Source organism: Bos grunniens, chromosome 26 (genome assembly GCF_055505025.1).
Source record: "Bos grunniens cultivar Pamir isolate PY7600 chromosome 26, Bosgru_T2T1.0, whole genome shotgun sequence".
Lineage (NCBI taxonomy): Eukaryota > Metazoa > Chordata > Mammalia > Artiodactyla > Bovidae > Bos > Bos grunniens.
The window spans coordinates 13249739-13267445 of NC_141190.1; the positions used below are offsets into that span (position 1 = coordinate 13249739).

General features: G+C 42.3%; 1 protein-coding gene and 1 long non-coding RNA gene across 14 annotated transcripts in view; one reads left to right on the plus strand and one right to left on the minus strand.

Annotated features, from left to right (window-relative positions):
- Positions 1-5978, plus strand: part of PCGF5 (polycomb group ring finger 5) — a 122551-nt gene extending 116573 nt beyond the window's left edge. For all 13 annotated transcript variants that reach the window (XM_086378531.1, XM_086378528.1, XM_086378532.1 and 10 more), the window contains one exon: positions 294-5978. In XM_086378531.1, coding sequence (XP_086234657.1) covers positions 294-341 — 48 coding nt within the window. In that variant the 3' untranslated portion in view covers positions 342-5978. The remainder of the gene's footprint in view (positions 1-293) is intronic.
- Positions 1-17707, minus strand: part of LOC147344036 (uncharacterized) — a 131509-nt gene that overhangs the window by 17452 nt on the left and 96350 nt on the right. The gene's annotated exons all lie outside the window — the stretch shown is intronic.

Here is a 17707-nt window from a genome sequence, read left to right on the forward strand (position 1 = left end):
GTCCTCACAAACCCTGGCTTGCCCCAAGTACTAACAGTAGTACTGTTCACATATGCAACCACTGTGACAGCCACAATCTTTCGAACTTGACCTTTGTTGCAAATTATGGAAAAGTTGACTGTCTCTAGAACATGAGTTTAAAAATATAATAATAATTAGTCTTAATTGTCATAATCGCTATTCCCAAGAACTATTGTAAACCATAATTGCACATTTTTAAAAGTCTTTTATGTATACTCTGCATTGTTTTTCTAGCAACACAGTCTTACTCATCATCTGTTTTTATTTTATAGTCATACCCCATGGTATTGCAGTACCGACCAAGAATTGATTTCGGTTAGACCAAGGGGCCCAGACCCCGCCGAACGAGCCCTGCACTATGTCGACAGATTGCACAGTGAAAGGTGTGTGGACTAGAGGGACGCAGCCAGACTCTCACATGCGAACAAGGCCACTGTCTGTCTCTAAACTGTCAGTTGCATTTATGTTGTTTCTATTCAGAGCAAACCAAGTGCCGTTCTGCTACCGAACCATCTGCATAAGGTGTCGTGCCGTCTCCCGGTGTACAATACAAGTCATGGTTGGAATCAGTAGGTGTGCGGCCATGACCTAGCCTTCTCGATATTTTGCTTGCCTGTTCCAAGATTGTTCTAATGTTTGATTACACTAGTAATATGGCTCAATCTTTGTGGTGTTGCAGTTTTCACATACTTACTATTTGATTAATTCTTGTTTAAATAGAGTACTGTACAAGGAACTAATAATTATTATATCTTGAAATTATTTTGTATGGGAAATATATTTAGAGAAATGGCCTTTGAGCCACTGTCCTGTTTGCGGTAAGCTTTTTGTGTGCAAAATAGTTCACTCTTGAGTGTGCAAGTCCTTTTGGGAAGAATCCCAATTGTTCTGTACATTAGAGCACATTATAACTGTAGGCATTTGGGGTCATCTGTCTGTGTAGTCTACAGTCGCACAAGGAGGCCTGTTCGCCTTCCAGAAAATGTACATGACTCCTTGGAGAGTGAAGTGAGATTCATAACCATTTGAAATGTTGGCAGCTGATCACATTCACTTCTAACAAAACCCATGTTTCAGTGAGGTTAATCTTTCATAATGCCTTATGATGAGCGGGTGCTGCTTCCTGAGACGTCATTGCCGTTGTGTAGCCCACATTACTGTGTGTGTCATGATATTGTGGTTCTTAATCTAACAAGTACACTTTTCCCTTTTTCAGTTGGCCTTAGGTGTGTGTCAGTGTGGCATGCAGAAAGTTATGATGATTTTAAATACTAGGGGTTTAGAGCAGGTAACATTAGCTATTTTATGGATTTCAAAAATCTCAAAGCAATTGTAGATTAAAACTGTTAGTAACCTGTCACATTTCCAAACCATATGCATAAACTAGAACAAATACTGTGTCATAGATAAACATGCTAACCAGAATTAATGGTTTGAGGATATTTCACTTTAGATCCTATAGTAATTAGGGGGAACTGGGATTATCGTTTTATAAATAAGTTCTTTAAGGTCAGAGCTATGATAATGTCCTTGGTTTTGCAGTTTTGTTAAGTCTTCCATTCCTTTTGCGATGAGTCTGCAAGTCAACAAAAGTCTTGTTACCTTAGATGATATGAAGAACTTCATTTTAAACCTCTTAAAATCTACACTGTTTCTCATAAGCTTTGGAAATTCAGTTTGACTAATTGCTTTGAAACAAAGTTAACTTCTGAAACTTAGGAAATAATCTTAAAAGTTAGGAAAAATACTTGTTTTAGAAATCTGACATGAGCACAATCTGTGTGTTACACACATAGCTTTTATACTGTATTTTCCAGTAAAATGTATCATAAGCTAATGCCTTCTAAATCTCAAAATGCTTCTTAGAAATAAAAGTATATGACTCTAAGAAACACAAAATACAGCTAAATCTTGATGCATTTCACAATATAAAAGGCTGAAACGTCATAATTATCTTTTCTGTATATCTTTGTTTCAAGTCAAAAAGTCTAAAGTTTTCTGTTGTTTTTGGCCTGACTTTTGTGGAAAAGGTCATGGCAGTATTTTTTAAAATTTCATTTTGTTAAATTGTGTTTGTGCTTGGAAGGGCTCACAAACAGAATTTAAAAGGCAGATTTTTGTTAACTCTTAAAAAATGGTTGGAACAGACCATTACACTAAACCAAAAACTGAATTTACTCTCCAGCTACAGAAATTATTTTGCTGTGCTGTGAAATCCAGTTCCCTGACATCTCTAAGGCATTTTTAGATTTCTTAAAAATTTGTCACATCTAGGTCAGTGATTACTTATGGAAGTTGATTTTTAATTAACTCAAATTGAGAGTGCATTTTAAAAACCACAAATGAGACCTGGATGTTTTCGGGTTCCCAGCCAAAACTTACAGCCTTAAATGAGTTTTATATACATGATCTCTTTAAATTTGGCCTGTTGCCTCATCTTATGTAATGTCTCTATTTTCCAAGGAAATATATAGGAAGTAATTATGGAATTGAGAATAGTTTTATATAGAATTCCTTTATTTAATGTTACTGTATTAACGTTTTTATTGAAATGCAGTGGAATATGTGCCAAAACATGTGAAAACTCTTGCATAGAGAAGGGCATCTGTTATATGGGGAAAGGTACACATTTTATGATGGTCCTGAATAATGTGGTGTTACTGTTTGAACCACAGACTTCTTCATCTGTTCAACTATGGTTTTTAAGTATGGGACTACTTTCATGTCTAGTAATACACTAATCCCTAGTTACTTATCCTCTGAGTCAGGCTGTGAAATTTGTAAGAAACCAGATATAGAAAAAATACACAGGCAAAAATACATAGATGGTCAGTTTTACAAACTTGGGGTGCTAATAAAATTAACTCTTTATACAGATACCCTATATGAATAATCATCTGAATCTGCAAAATTGGAGAATAAAACTAAGTTTTTATTTTGTCTCTTGTTTCTTAAGCAACAAACTGAAAGAACTTTACTTCCACAAAGGATTTTGTAATCGGTTATCAGATTTTGTAATCGGTTATCTCTGCTTTAGATATCATAGATGTCCAAGGGTCAAGGGACCTTGGATCTAAAGAAGGCCTGTGCGTTAGAAGACATCAGTTTAACTGAAGTAATCACATTAGTTAATAGAAAAATCCAAATATGGCCCTTTCTCCAGGTTAACAAAATGCTTTTAGGTATTTCTTAAAAAAAAAAAAAAAAAGGTTCACTGATGAGGTGATACTAGATCATTCAGTCTGGGGTCCAGGTACCTTGGGTGATGCTTTTAGAAAAGTATGTTATTTCTTTATTCATTAAAAGTCTGTCCCATATTAATATGCTACATTTTATAAATGTAATGAGTTTGCTCAACTATATGTAACCTAAATTAAAATGATTCTTTAAGGGGGAAAAAAGTATGTTATATAATATTGTGAACTGTTTAGCTTTATTGAACTATTTAAGAGAAAGTGCCTCATCGCTAAAGTGCATTTCTGTTTTAGATTTACTGCATAAGTTTTGAGTTTTCTGTCCCTGTCTCTTATCAATGGTTTTATATCTAAATAGGCTCTTGTAAGTTAGAGTAATCTCTTTTTGAAAGATTTTCATAAGAAAATAGATATCACCAAAGACATTTTAGTGTTAATAACCATGTTAGCGAGAGACAGTTTTAACTGTTTGGAGGTTGGAAATTTTTAGACTGCAATTTACTTTTATATAATTAGGCAATAACCTTGAGTAGTTGCTAAAATATCACCAAAGAAAGACTTTAAACTTAATTTTCATGGTAAGATCAATCAAATGCAGGTTTTTCTTGCAATAATCAGAACATACTTCCTTTCAGCCATGTTTCTTATTTTTCCAGCACCATCTGGAATTTCTTAGGAAATTCTCAAAGGTGAAAAAGAGATTAACACAACCAGTAGCCTCCCTCTGGATGAAAAATGGGAGAAATACATAGTTTGGAGAGAAAACTGAAATTGAGATTTTAAATTCTAATTTGAGAAGATTTTTATCCCATGGAGGCGATATGGACTAAAATTATGCTTATTTAGTTCCTGGGTTCTTAGTAATATGAGAAATTTTATTAAAGACAGACTTTGGTAAAAGTGCGGACATGCTTCCTTGTGTAGAAAACAGTACATTCTCTTGGACTCACATAAGTAAATGCTTTTTCTGTATCCAAAAACAAAAATTTTCCTAAAGGCCTGTGGGTTTTTTTTTTTTTTAAAGTAACTCTTTGTCTTGTTTCTCAGCAGTTATTTTGTTTTTAGAATTTAACCATACAGCCAAATTCGGCAAGATGGGCCCCAGATGAAGAGCATGCACATCAGGTTAAGCCCTGACCTCACACCAATATTTTGGGCAGCCCGTGCTGTGGGCCACCTCAAGTAAAGCCCACACGAATGAAGTCTTCCTGACAGGCCCCTAGGTAAACCTCCCGGGCTAGGGTAAAGATGGATGTACTCATTCCATACTCTGGTGTACCATAGGAATTTTCCAGCAGGCTATACTTTATACCAGTGAGATGTAGATGCTGGTTGTGGGCATTACAAAAAGAGACTTTGCCGTAGCTGTAATTTTGGAAACATAAAAGTATGAAATGCTATCATTTTAAGATACACCTCTGTCCCTACAATAAGGAATATAACCTGTCTGACAGATCTGGTTTATAAAAATTGAAAAACATGCTAAAACTCAAACCCTCTACAAGCACAAAATAACCAACTAATTCTGGATTTACTTGATACACTTAGTTCAGTAGTATTTTGTTGAAAAAAGTTCAGATTGAAAGTTCATTAAAAATACTTAAATATTACATCACAGGGTTTTCATAGTTTTTTCTTAAAGCCGTAGCATTTTCCCAATAATTTAAAAGTGATTCTCTTCCCACTGTAATATAGTTTTCACAAGCAGTGTTTATTTGCTATCCTGACTATATTTTCAAATACAGTTAAAATGCTTGAGCACTTCCTTTTTAGAAAGTTATGAAATTAAACAAAAATAATTTTAAATGTGTCTGCATACTTGCTATGCCCCTTTTTCTAGGATTCAGAACTTGAGACATTATTCAGAAATGCGTTTTAATTTTAGTTGTCTTTAGAATCAAGTGAAACATTAAATACGGGGTCCAGTTTTCTTCCATTTTTCAGAGCTTCGTGGAATAAGAAACGAATCTAGTGTAAACTGAAGATTAAATATTTCTGGGCAGTGCAGAAATAGTGAATAGATTATGTGTATGTGGACTTCACATCAGTCCAGCATAGCAGGCGTTCTGCACATTAGAAATGGAATGGGATCAGCCTACCATTGTTTGGGGGCGGTTTTCTTTTGCTGTATTTTTTTGAATGGGGATAGGGGCCCAAGTGTCCTTATGAAGCTGTGGTCCGCGACAAGAGCTTGTGGGGGGAGCACCAGTGTTCTGCTGCGTTTCCTGCTTCTGGCAGCTCAACAGCACGCACCAGTTCTTAACAGAGTAGCCCTCACGTTAAATTAAACCATCATAGACTATACTGTACAGTTCTGTTGCTAATTTTCCTTTGAAATATGAAATATTTTAAGCTTTCTTTTTGTCAAAAGTGGTAACATCTTAATACAAATAAAAACCTTTTTGTGGTTGTAAGATTTAGCTTATAAATCATTCAAATTGAAGTGAAAGATTACCAGGTCATTGTTAATGACTTAGTCTATTAAGAATATATGTATTTTTGTAAAGGGAAAGCACTTGTAGATATTTAATCAGTACTATATGTCTGTTTTGCAGAAATAAAATGCTGCTTAGAGATTCTCTTTAAATATTTTTTATTTTTGTGCTCAAATGTATTTTCTGTTGATCTATGGAATGTTCTGTACAAAGCTGTATGGTTGTACTGTTGGGCTAGATACTTTTGTTTTTTAAAATCTGGACTTAGCCAAGTATATTTGACCATGTTAAAAATAGTATCTTTGTTATTAAAAACTTGATTGCATAATTTTTTGTCTGTCATCCTTCATATCAGTAGCTTCAGATCATAACCTTCATTGAAAAGTTTCCATTAAGTATTATTGTAGCAAATTTTATGAACATTTGTTGAATAAAAAATCTTTAGGAAATGTTTGTGTACTTTAGAGATGGCAGGCTGGCCCTCGAATAATACTGCAGTTTTCACACAACCGTAGTATGCGAATTCTATCCAAGTTCCCATAAACTACAGACCAGCAGACACGGGAACATATCCAGGGATGTAAAATAAGGGGCAAACCTTTCATGGTCTAAAGGCATTGAAATCACACAGGCCTGTTCTCATCACTGTGGAATTCTGTTGGAAATCAGTACCAAAGGATATTTGAAAACAGCCCACATATTGTCAAGTTGCAGTGTGACATTTGCCAAGAGATCTTTGACTCAGCCGTCGAAAGCCTCAGTAAAGTTAAAAGACTGAAAAAAACAGGGTGACTACAGAGAAGAAAAATTTAAATGAGAAGTTAATATCAAAGATACTTGAAAAACCCCGTGTATTTGGAAATCAAGTGTCCACTATAGGAGCCATACAAGGTATATTAGAAAGTATTTGTAAACAATAAAAATGAAAGAATTTATCAGAATTTGTTGCAGTTAAAGCTGCTCAAGGCACCTAAATACAATGTGGAATCTTGAATAAGGTATGAAAACAAATAATGGACGCTAGCATAAAGTTTTGTGAAATTTGAACAAAATGTGCAGTTAATGACATCACATGTTAATTTCCTGTCTTGTTTTTTTTTTTTTTTTTTACAACATAGTGCTTCTTTATATACTCAGAATTGGATTAGAAGTTTCAAGCCTCATTCAATATTTTTTTAATCACAAAGATAATAAGTTTTCTAGACTTTTAGCAGTAATACTAGATTACTAGTAACACTAGATTAGATTACTACTGTTTAGCAATAATACTAAAATAAATGGAACTATATTAAAGTTTTGAGTGAATATAAATTAGAAATCTAGCATTCTCTGCATAGTCAAGTGTAATCAAAATGTCTAAATATTTTAGTTAGGCAAAAAATTCATAAATTTTTGAAAACATGTAATATACATACTATTTATATTAAAAAATGTTAGTCACTCAGTCGTGTCCCACTCTCTCCATCGTGTCCCACTCTTTGTAGCCCACCATGCTCCTCTGTCCAAGGAATTATCCAAACAAGAAACCTGGAGTGGGTAGCCATTTCCTCCTCCAGGGGATTTCCTGACCCAGGGATCAAACCCAGTCTCCCTCACTGCAGGCAGATTTTTAACCATCTGAGCCACCTATTTGTATTTATGTATACAAAAGCTTTTCTACTATACTTGATAAAGGCCTGAGAAAGAAAAACAAAAAAGAGATGGAGAAATCAGAAAACAAACTAAATTAAATGAGCGCTCTAAATATGAAATAGAAAAAAAGTGAAACCAGATACAAGATCATCACACAGTCCAGTTGTCTTTAAACAAAGCTGCTCACTAGACACATCTGGAGCTTTGGAGAAAAGTCCAACTGATTGCAACAACAGACTGTTCTCTTCAGCTCATTAGATAAAGCCTTGTTTTATTATTAAAATACCTTGCCTGGGGAATTCTGGATGGGCTAAAGTAAGACATTAGTTAGAAGGTTGCAATGACTCATATCTCTGCCCCATATGTCTGCCCTTAGACAAAAGTGCCTGAAGCTTTGTCTGAGATTAGTGATACCATGGAGGTGTCAGGAGACCCCAGGCACGCAGTGGGGTAGAAAAGCAGCACCTTCTGAGCAAAACTTTGGCTCTTTAGCATCACCCTCCTCGGAACTGGTGCAGAATAGGAAAGCATTTGTGAGGACTGTGTGTATGAAGTGCTCAAAATGTAGCCTCTAATACTTTTATCCCAGGTCAGGGGCTGGAACAGGGGAAGGCCTCAGGGAAGCGAAGGCCAAATGACGTGCCCGAAGAAAAGAGGAAACCATTCTGTGACCTGCTAACCAGTCTGCCATGCCTCCACTTGGGAAAAGGGTCACTTTACCCCGTTTTTAGTGCTTTGTCAACACAGGCTCAGCTCTGATCTTTTCACCAGTTTAAAAAGGTATGGAGGAGTCTGCACCCCAGCTGGGCCTGAGAAGGTAGGGAGCCAGACCTGTTTGTCTGGAAACTGAGGAATTTGCAGACAATATTTTGCTGGAAGCCATGAATACTGCTTGACACTGAAGCCCCTGCTGTGCGATTTGGGTGCCAGGATTACCATCAAATGGAGAAGCATGCCCCAAAAGAAGAAATAGTGAATGATCACTCCACACCTTCCACCACCAAAGCCCTGCTCTTACCAAACCCAACTCAGATCTCAATTCCAGCAGGCTGAGCTGAACTTTCTCCTCCTTCTGTACCACTTAACACTTTCATTGCAACCACAGAAATTATGTTTTATTGTCCTCCCATTACGTTGTGAGTGTCAAGAAGGATGTCGACCATCATTGTGGTATATCCTCACCCGCACAACACATTTGCTTAGTAACTGCCACCCATAAAACCCATGAAGTGAAACAGTTTCGGTTTCAGAAGGCAGAAGCAAAGCTGATAAGTCTCCAGCCATTCCCCAAAGGTCTCCTGGTATCATTTCTCTTCTCATAAAGAGAACAGTCATATTGGGTTAGGACACCACTCCTATGACCGCATCAACCTTAATCACCTCTTTGAAGACACCACATTCTAAGGTCCCTACCCCACAGAGGAGGCATTGCCACAATGCCAACGGAAACGACAAAGAAGCAAAAAAGCACAGCCATCTGCCGTCTCCCTCTGATCACCCGCGGATCACAGCCCAAGTGACCCAGTGTTCTCCCTGACTTGCCGGGAGCTAAGATGCCAACAAGTAACTCAAATCTGGCTTAGCTAGAGCCATTACAATCACATGGTCACTCATAAAACTTACTCCCACTGAATGTACTAATACATCAAGGATGCAGCAGAGGGTCTGCCACGTGGTAGGTACTTTACAAAGATCTCCCTTCTCTGACTCTCACCCATTTAACCATCAGAACAATCTGTGAGATAAAAGCAAAAACAAACACATGGGACCTCATCAAACTTACAAGCTTTTTCACCGCAAAGGAAATCAGAAACAAAATGAAAAGACAACCTACAGGTGGGGAGAAAGTATTTGCAAATGATGCCACCGATGAGGTCTTAATTTCCAAAATATGCAAACAGCTCATACAATAACAATAACAAATACCAACCCAGTTGAAAAGTGGGCAGAAGATCTAAACAGACATTTCTCCAAAGAAGATATGTAGATGGCCAGTAGGCGCATGCAAAGATGCTCAACATTGCTAATTATTAGCAAAATGTAAATCAAAACGACAGTGAGATATCACCTCACCAGTCAGAATGGCCATCCTTAAAGCCTACAAGTACTAAATGCTGGAGAGGATGTGGAGAAAATGGAACCCTCTTATTCTTTTTGGGGACTTCCCTGGTGGCTCAGACGGTAAAGCGTCTGTCTACAATGCGGGAGACCCGGGTTTGAGCCTTGGGTTGGGAAGATCCCCTGGAGAAGGAAATGGCAATCCACTCCAGTACTATTGCCTGGAAAATCCCATGGACAGAGGAGCCTGGTAGGCTACAGTCTAAGGGGTTGCAAAGAGTCGGACATGGCTGAGTGACTTCACTTTCACATTCATACTTTTTGTAGGAATGTGAGTTTGTGCAGCCACTATGGAACACAGTATGGAGGTTCCTCAAACTAGACTTGCCATATGATCCAGCAATACCACTCCTGGTCATATACCCAGACAAAACTAGACTTCAAAGAGATATATACACTCTTATCTTCATAGCAGCAATATTTACAATAACCAGGACATGGTAACATCCTAAATGTCCATCAAAGGATGAATGGATAAAGAAGATGTGACACATACACTCGATGAACTATTACTCAGCCATAAAAAAGAATGAAATAAGGCATTTACAGCAACATGGATTGACCTAGAGATCATCATACTAAGAATACTTATATGTGGAATCTAGTAAGATGACACAAATCTTTGAAATTCCATGGGCTGTAACCTGCCAGGCTCCTCAGTCCATGGGATTCTCCAAGCAAGAACACTGGGGTAGGTGGCCTTTTCCTCCACCAGGAGACCTTCCCAATCCAGGGATTAAACCAGCATCTCTAATCGTCTCTTGCATTGGCAGGCAGATTCTTTACCACTAGCACCGCCTGGGAAGCCCCAATAAAATATGAGACAAATGAACAAAATAGAAACAGACTCAGAGAACAGACTTGCATTTGTCAAGGGGGAAGAGGGTCTGGGAGGGAAGGGTTGGGAGTTTGGGATTAGCAGACGCAAACTACTATTAATATATATGGGATGGCTAAACAACAAGGTCTTACTCTTAGGGGAACAACTGACCAAAACTGCCCATCCTGGCCAGGCAAGACAGTAGCTCCTTGCATGAGTTATCTTACCATGGAGGGCCTAGTAAAGAAGTAGGAACCAACAATCTACCACCAACGGGAAGGATTTGGGAAAGGTCAAAAGGGGAGAGGAGGCTCTAGTCCATATGTCCTACCGGCCTTCCAGAATCCTTCTCACTGGAATCTATCTTGACTGAGTAATGTACGTGCCACCAGGAAGGACCCTGAGTCAGAATGATTAGCCAGAGACAACCCAGAAATCCCATCACTATAAAACCTGAGACTTCAAGCAGAGTAGTTCTCCTGGGTTCCTGCCCCTGCTGTTCTCCCCGGGCGCCCTTCCCAATAAAGTCGCTTGCTTTGTGAGCACGTGTGTCACCTCAGACAAGTCATTTCCAAGTGTTAGACAAGAGCCCACCCTTGGGCCCTGGAAGTGATTCCCCTTTCTGTAACACTGCTGTATAGCACAGGGAACTATATTTAATATCCTGTGATAAACCATAATGGAAAAGAATATAAAAATGAATATATGGGACTTCCCAGGTGGCTCAGTAGTAAAGAATCCGCCTGCAAAGCAGGAGACCTGGGTTTGATCTTTGGGTTGAGAAGATCTCCGGAGAAGGAAATGGCAACCTACTCCAGTAGGTTCTTGCCTGGGAAATCCCATGAACAGAGGAGCCTGGCGGGCTATAGTCCATGGGGGTCACAGAGTTGGACACAACTTAGCGACTAAACAACAACAACAATATTGACTAATACCTCAATATAAATAATTTTAATGAATATATACATATAACTCAGTTTATATCTATATGTATTTATATGCATAATTTTGCTTTATGTAGAAATGAACACAACATTGTAAATCAAAAAAGTGAAAGGCAGGCAGTCATGTCCAACTCTCTGCGAACCCATGGACTGTAGGCCCCGCCAGGCTTCTCTGTCCATGGAATTTTCCAATCAACTGGAAGTCAATTAAAACAAAAAACAAAAAAACAGACCTGTGAGATAGGCATTATTAGTCCAATTTTAATGATGTGAAAGTGATCTAAATCACTCACAGTCACAAGAGATGTATTTGGGTCTCCACCATGGACCTATTTCCAAAGATGAGTCTATTCTCAGGGCCCCTGGCTCTGCACCTGAGAGCTGAGAGCTATAGGGCAGCCTACCCTCAGGCCCTCCTGGCCGCTCCAGGATGGATCACATAGCGGATAAATACTAGGCAGCCAGTATGTAACCTAAGATGATTGGCCGCTCCAGGATGGATCACATAGAGGATAAATACTCGGCGGCCAGTATGTAACCTAAGATGATTGTGGTCAACACATCATTTTGAGGACCCACTGTATACCAGGCACTGCCTGAGCCTCTGGGGATCCAAGTGGTGAGCCAAACAGCTAACTGAGCCGCCAGTGTGGGAAAGAGACACACATTAAACAAAGACGAGAAATACATGATAATAAGAGCAGTAAGTGGGCTGAAGAAAATAACCGCTGTGACAGAGCACGGAAGGTCCGACCTTTCTAAGAAAATGGCATTAAGTGGAGATGAGAGAGGAGCTGGGGTGGCAAGGAAAGAATATTCCTGAGAACACTAAAAAGGGAGAGCCCGTGCTGCCTGGCCACCTGCAGCCACCTGACAAGGTGGCAAGTGGCGGGAGAGAATTCTGCAGAAGGTGGTAAGGGACTGGGTCACATAGATACTTTTCCTGCTAAGTCGCTTCAGTCGTGTCCGACTCTGTGCGACCCCATAGACGGCAGCCCACCAGGCCCCCCCATCCCTGGGATCCTCCAGGCAAGAGTAATGGAGTGGGTTGCCATTGCCTTCTCTGACAGATACTTTTAAGTCTTTTAAAAGCTTCTGTTTTAATTCTGAGCATGATGGGAAGGTTTTACACAGGCGCTTGACATCATCTTGTTTACACGTTTAAATGACCACCATGGAAGCTCTGTGGAGAATAGCTGGTAAAGAGGCAGGGGCTAGAAGAGACAAGGGAACAGGCTAAAATCCTAGCACAGTAGCTCAGGTGAAAAAGGCGGCAGGGTCCCAGACCAAAGAGACGGACCTCAAGATGGAGAGAAGTGGGTTTCTTCGCATACATCACCCCGACCCCAGCTACAGTGAGACTACCTTTAATGAAACCTAAGTTTTTAGGATGAGTGAACTTCCAGATGGGGATGGGGAACTCAGACCAAGAGGGTGGGAAGACAAAACTGAGGAGCAGCCACACCTACACTCCCAGCACTGCCTTAGAAAACCCACAATGAAAACAGGAGGAGAGCAGGAGCAGGGAGGGGATGTTAGGATGGGAGAAAGGGCCCTGGAAACCTTTAAGCAGGGCTCCCACGGAGCTGGCTTCTGCTCTGCTGAGCACACGTCTTGCCTGGCCAGGCCTGCGCTCCCCACCAGAGGCCCAGCCCCAGCACCTGCTCAGGACATGGGATACTATCCTTTGGAAATGCTCTTCTCCCCGAACCCAGAGGTGATCCTTGCTTGCTCCTTCCCCATTACCCTTCACACAGCCTTGTCCTGGCCTGGGCATAGCAATAACCCCTTGGACTCCAGGTAGGGCTCTCCCACTGATTAACTGAAAGTGTGAGTCCCTCAGTTGTGTCCGACTCTTTGCAGCCACATAAACTGTAGTCAGCCAGGCTCCTCTGTCCATGGGATTGTCCAGGAAAGAATACTGGAACAGGTTGCCATTTCCTACCCCAGGGGATCTTCCCAATCCAGGGATCAAACCAGCATCTTTTTCATCTCCTGCATTGGCAGGTGGACTCTGTACCATGGCCCCACTTGGGAGGCCAGAAAGTGAGTCACTCAGTCATGTCTGACTCTGCAACCCCATGGACTACAGTCCATGGAATTCTCCAAGTCAGAATACTGGAGTGGGTAGCCTTTCCCTTCTCCAGGGAATCTTCCCAACCCAGGGACTGAACCCAGGCCTCCCACATTGCAGGCAGATTCTTTACCAGCTGAGCCACAAGGGAAGTCCAAGAATACTGGAGTGGGTAGTCTATCCCTTCTCCAGTGGATCTTCCCGACCCAGGAATTGAGCCAGGGTCTCCTGCATTGCAGGTGGATTCTTTACCAACTGAGCTATCAGGGAAGCAGCGAATGTGACGTTAAACCAACAGAACTCACGAGATGTAGTTAACACACCTGGATGAGAACATCAGCAACCCCAGGACTTTCTCAGCACTCTCTAAATCACAAAGCACAGTCTCAATTCAGAACTCAGAAAGTCCAGTTCAGTATATTGATCAATAACTACTTATTGCAGGGTTATACTTCTTCCCTGCTCCTAACTAGGGCCCAGTAGAGGGTTACATATGGTAACCCTCCTGTTACCTCCTCCTGTCCTGATGTGTTCTCCCTGGTTTGGGTACATGGTGGGGAAGGAGAAATCAAAGAACAGCAGAGCAGCTTGCACACTGGCTCCAAGCAATCTGGACCTGACTGGTGTTTAAATCCCCCTTTCCCAGAACTCTTTCTGGGTTCTTCAGAGGGTCCCCTCTGAATCCTTCAACCATCACTCACCTCACCAGGAGCCATGCCTATTTCAGTGGGCTATTCCTGGTACCCCTGACCTTCTATGCCAGTGCTACAGCCCACAGCCTCTTACTACAAGAGATGTCTCTTCTGCTCCCGGCTGATGTTCCTACTACAGATCCGTCACAGGGTCCCTGCAGGTCATGCAACAGTGATCCACAGTCAAAGACACATCTGTGATTCTTGTCAGCCCAGAAGCTCCTCTCCCCCTCTGCCTGTCCTGCTGCCTCCGGGCTGAGAGGCATAACCTTGGCCCTCTAGATTCTTCTGGTTGTGTCAGCTACAGTTAAGTGTCGTCATAGCCACAGTCTCTCGTGTCAAGCCTCCTGCTGAAGGCTGTTGGGGCTCCATCCCCATTAGACTCGGGTGGAAGGGTCAATACCCTGCACCTGTCCGCCTTGAGGAAGAGTGCGCACAGCTCAGCTCACGCCATAAATGCTCCCGCCTTAACTCCTGTAGTATTTCTTAGAAAATGTGAGAGGAGAGCTCACCAGGTGACCAGAAGCCTGGGCAGTTTATTATCACTGAGTCTGTGTGGACTCCTCTCTCTGCCTTCCCTCCCCTTGGCTCTCTCCCAGGTCACCAGAGGCAAGATGGCACTCACCCTTCAGCCACAACACAGCTCCTGACAATGCCAGGAAATGGAGACCTGCCTGCACCCTGCCTTGCAGCACCCAACCCAGACAGAGGGACTGAGGCCCTGGCGCCAGCCCAGGCCAGGCTTCCGAGACAGCTGCCCTTGGGAGCTAGGCTGAAGGGAGGGCAAGCGAAGTCCTGTCTGAACCACCAGAGTCCAATTAAACCACTGATTCTCTGAGTAAGGACAGAGTGACCCAGCCAGGGCCGGGGAAGGAGTACGTGAAACAAGCATCAGACACTGTAGCTCCTACGATGCCTGGGGCTCAGCCGCCCACCTATGCACTTGGTGCCCAGCTGTTCTGGGCTGGTCAGTTCAACCTCCCAGCAGCCTTTGCCTTGGTTCCTCATATTCCCCGCCAGGAAGCAGTTGGGTGACCAGCTGCTGGAGTGGGGGGGCAGGTGGGGGGAGTGTTCTGGGAAGTTTTCCCACTGGGGCTGGTCAAGAAGGGAGAGGGAAATGGCCCAAGGACAGTGTGTCTGATTGTTAGACATGTGCTCATGGAAGAGCATCTCAGAGGTTTCCATCTGAGGCAGCCCCAGAACTCCCTCCTGGTTACGTGGAGGATGACGGGAAAAAGAGCAGAGATCCAGAAGTCCGACCATGGAGCGCCTCACTCCCAGTTCAGCTACTCCCCAGCTGTGTGACCTTGGGCAAGCTGCTTCCTCTCTCTGGTCCTGCCTTGGCTACTTCACCCTGTACCTCCTCCTTCTTGCGACCCTCATCTCCACTGTGATTGTGTGTGTAGTATCTGTCTTCCCAGCCAGGCGGCAAGCTCCCTGAGCACACAAGCCAGTCTGCGTGGCTCAGCTCTATGTGGTCTGGCTCATGGTGGTGCTCAAGGAGAAAAGGGAAACCTCAGTGAATAATATGGGCAGTGAGCCTTCTGTCCTACGAACCCTCAGGTACAGACCTAGGTGGAGAAACGCCTGCAGGACCACCGCTAGCACTAGACTTGTGCAAGAGGGGCCCCTGCCCTAGACCTGACTTAAGAAGCCGAGCCCCAAAACACAAGACATGTTCCCCCTTTTTTGGTTTTTTAAGAAACTTTTTGAAAAATTCAATACCCAATTGAGTGAACAAGAATTAGGAAAAAGGAACACACCATCTAATTGAGGCTCTCAGGCCTCAGGATGCTGGAAGGAGGGGCCATGGAGGGTCATGGTCTCTGTCCTGGAAAATTAGACAAGGGGGTGCTACCTGGTTAAAGTCACACACCCCAGATCATCACCAAGTGAGTGTCCAGGCAAACAGACAGCTATACCCCTTCCCTGGCCTCTGCTCGGGTGCAATGATTTAGGGGAGGCCCTGTCTCCCTAAGAATCCTGACAAGTCAGTCTCCATTCCAGGCTTAGGTATGTTCCAAGTGGGTTCAGATGATCTGGGATCCTGGACCTCATTTATTTCATTAATCCTCATAATGTATTATCTCCCTTATAATAAACTTATGAGGTCTGGCTACGGTCCTCATTTCATAGATGGGGCTCAGAGAGGTTAAGTAATTTGCTTGAAGTCACACAGCTAGTGACTATCAGAGCTGGGATTTGAACCCAGGTCTGTTAGATTCCAGAACCTATGCCTTTAATCACCACAACTTCTAATAAGCAATAATTGTGCATCTTCTATGTGCTTAGCACTGTTCTGGGTCATGCATGCAAAGGGGTCTTCCTGGTATTTGTCATTCTGAAAAGGAGAGCACTACGCTCCGTACAGACTTCTCAGCTACTGAGAAATGTTGAGCAAATTCAACAGCAGTAGGGGTGTTTTTGTGACAAATTAAGAGCCCTTCTCACAAAAGGAAATATAGGATACCAAGGTGAGAGACTGGTTGGAGACTGCTCTAGAGAGAGGGGGGTAGGCCATCAGGACTGCTCAGTCTGGAAGAGTGAAGAAAGAGCAGAGCATGAGGCGTGGATCTATAAAACAGTGACGGCCTAAGAGGAGGTGAACTGCAGCATATCCATCACTCTCTCTCCCACAGGACACAGATCAATCCAAACAGCTCATTCCATGCCCAACCTTTCTGTACCCTTAGCAGAATTCAACAACGATGACCATCACTTCTTAAAAAAAAAATTCCCTGGCTTTCATGATGTGACTCCAGATTCACATCATTCCTCTCTGGCCAGCAGGGAAGGGACTAGGTAGAGGCAAGTGAAATGTTTAGGGTGCAAATTTAAGGAGGCATTTACTGTCAAGGTCATGCAAATGCCTCCCTCTTCTGCTGCATCTTTTACTGTGGACAGCCCTCCAGATTTGGCCCTGGGATCTCTCCTCTCCCCACTCCATGTTCTTTCCTGGGAGATCTCACCTGGGCTTTAAAGGCCACATCTGTTCTGAGGATCTTCAAAGACCACATCTATTCAGATTGATCCCTCCAAACCGCACCACTCCTTTGAGCTCCTGAGCCAAATAGCCACTTGCACATTTGGAAGCCCTCCTTGGCTGCTTCAAAGACATCTCAAACTAAACATTCTCAAGGCAGAATTTAAGAACTCCCTCCCCAAACAGTCTTTCCCAGTGTTCCCAGCCTCAATGAGTGGTTCACCATCTATGCAGTTCATATCTAAAAGCTAGGTTTCGTTCTGGACACAATCCTCTTCCTAATCTTTATCACCCTCCCTCCTAATATCTTTTCATGAACCCTACATTTAATCTACCACCACCCTAGTCTAATCTACTGGGTTCTCTTAACAGGAAGCCTACAAAACCTTTTTATCTGGTTCCCAGCAAAGGCTTTCACCATACTCCCACCTCTATGTCTATACTCCATGCTGTTTTCAGAACAGTATTTTCAAATTGCAAATCTGATTATGTCACCACACCTTCTTGCCTTCCACAGCTTCCCTCCCTTGCTCAGAGCCTTTTAAAGGCTTCCTATTGTTCTTAGGAGAAATCCAAATCCGTAATATGATCTATGAGGAGTTTCATGTTCTGGGCTCTGTGGGCTCTCCAGCCTCACCTTGCCTGATGCTTGGTCATTAATAATTCTGTACCCGTTTGCAACGTGGGTGGTGTTCTCTGTGGCACCAGCTGGTTGTCCACCATTCAACTAAACTCTGATATGATCTATTTGGGGATAGTCGTCATCTGTGCTTCTGCCTGACTGGCTCTAGATT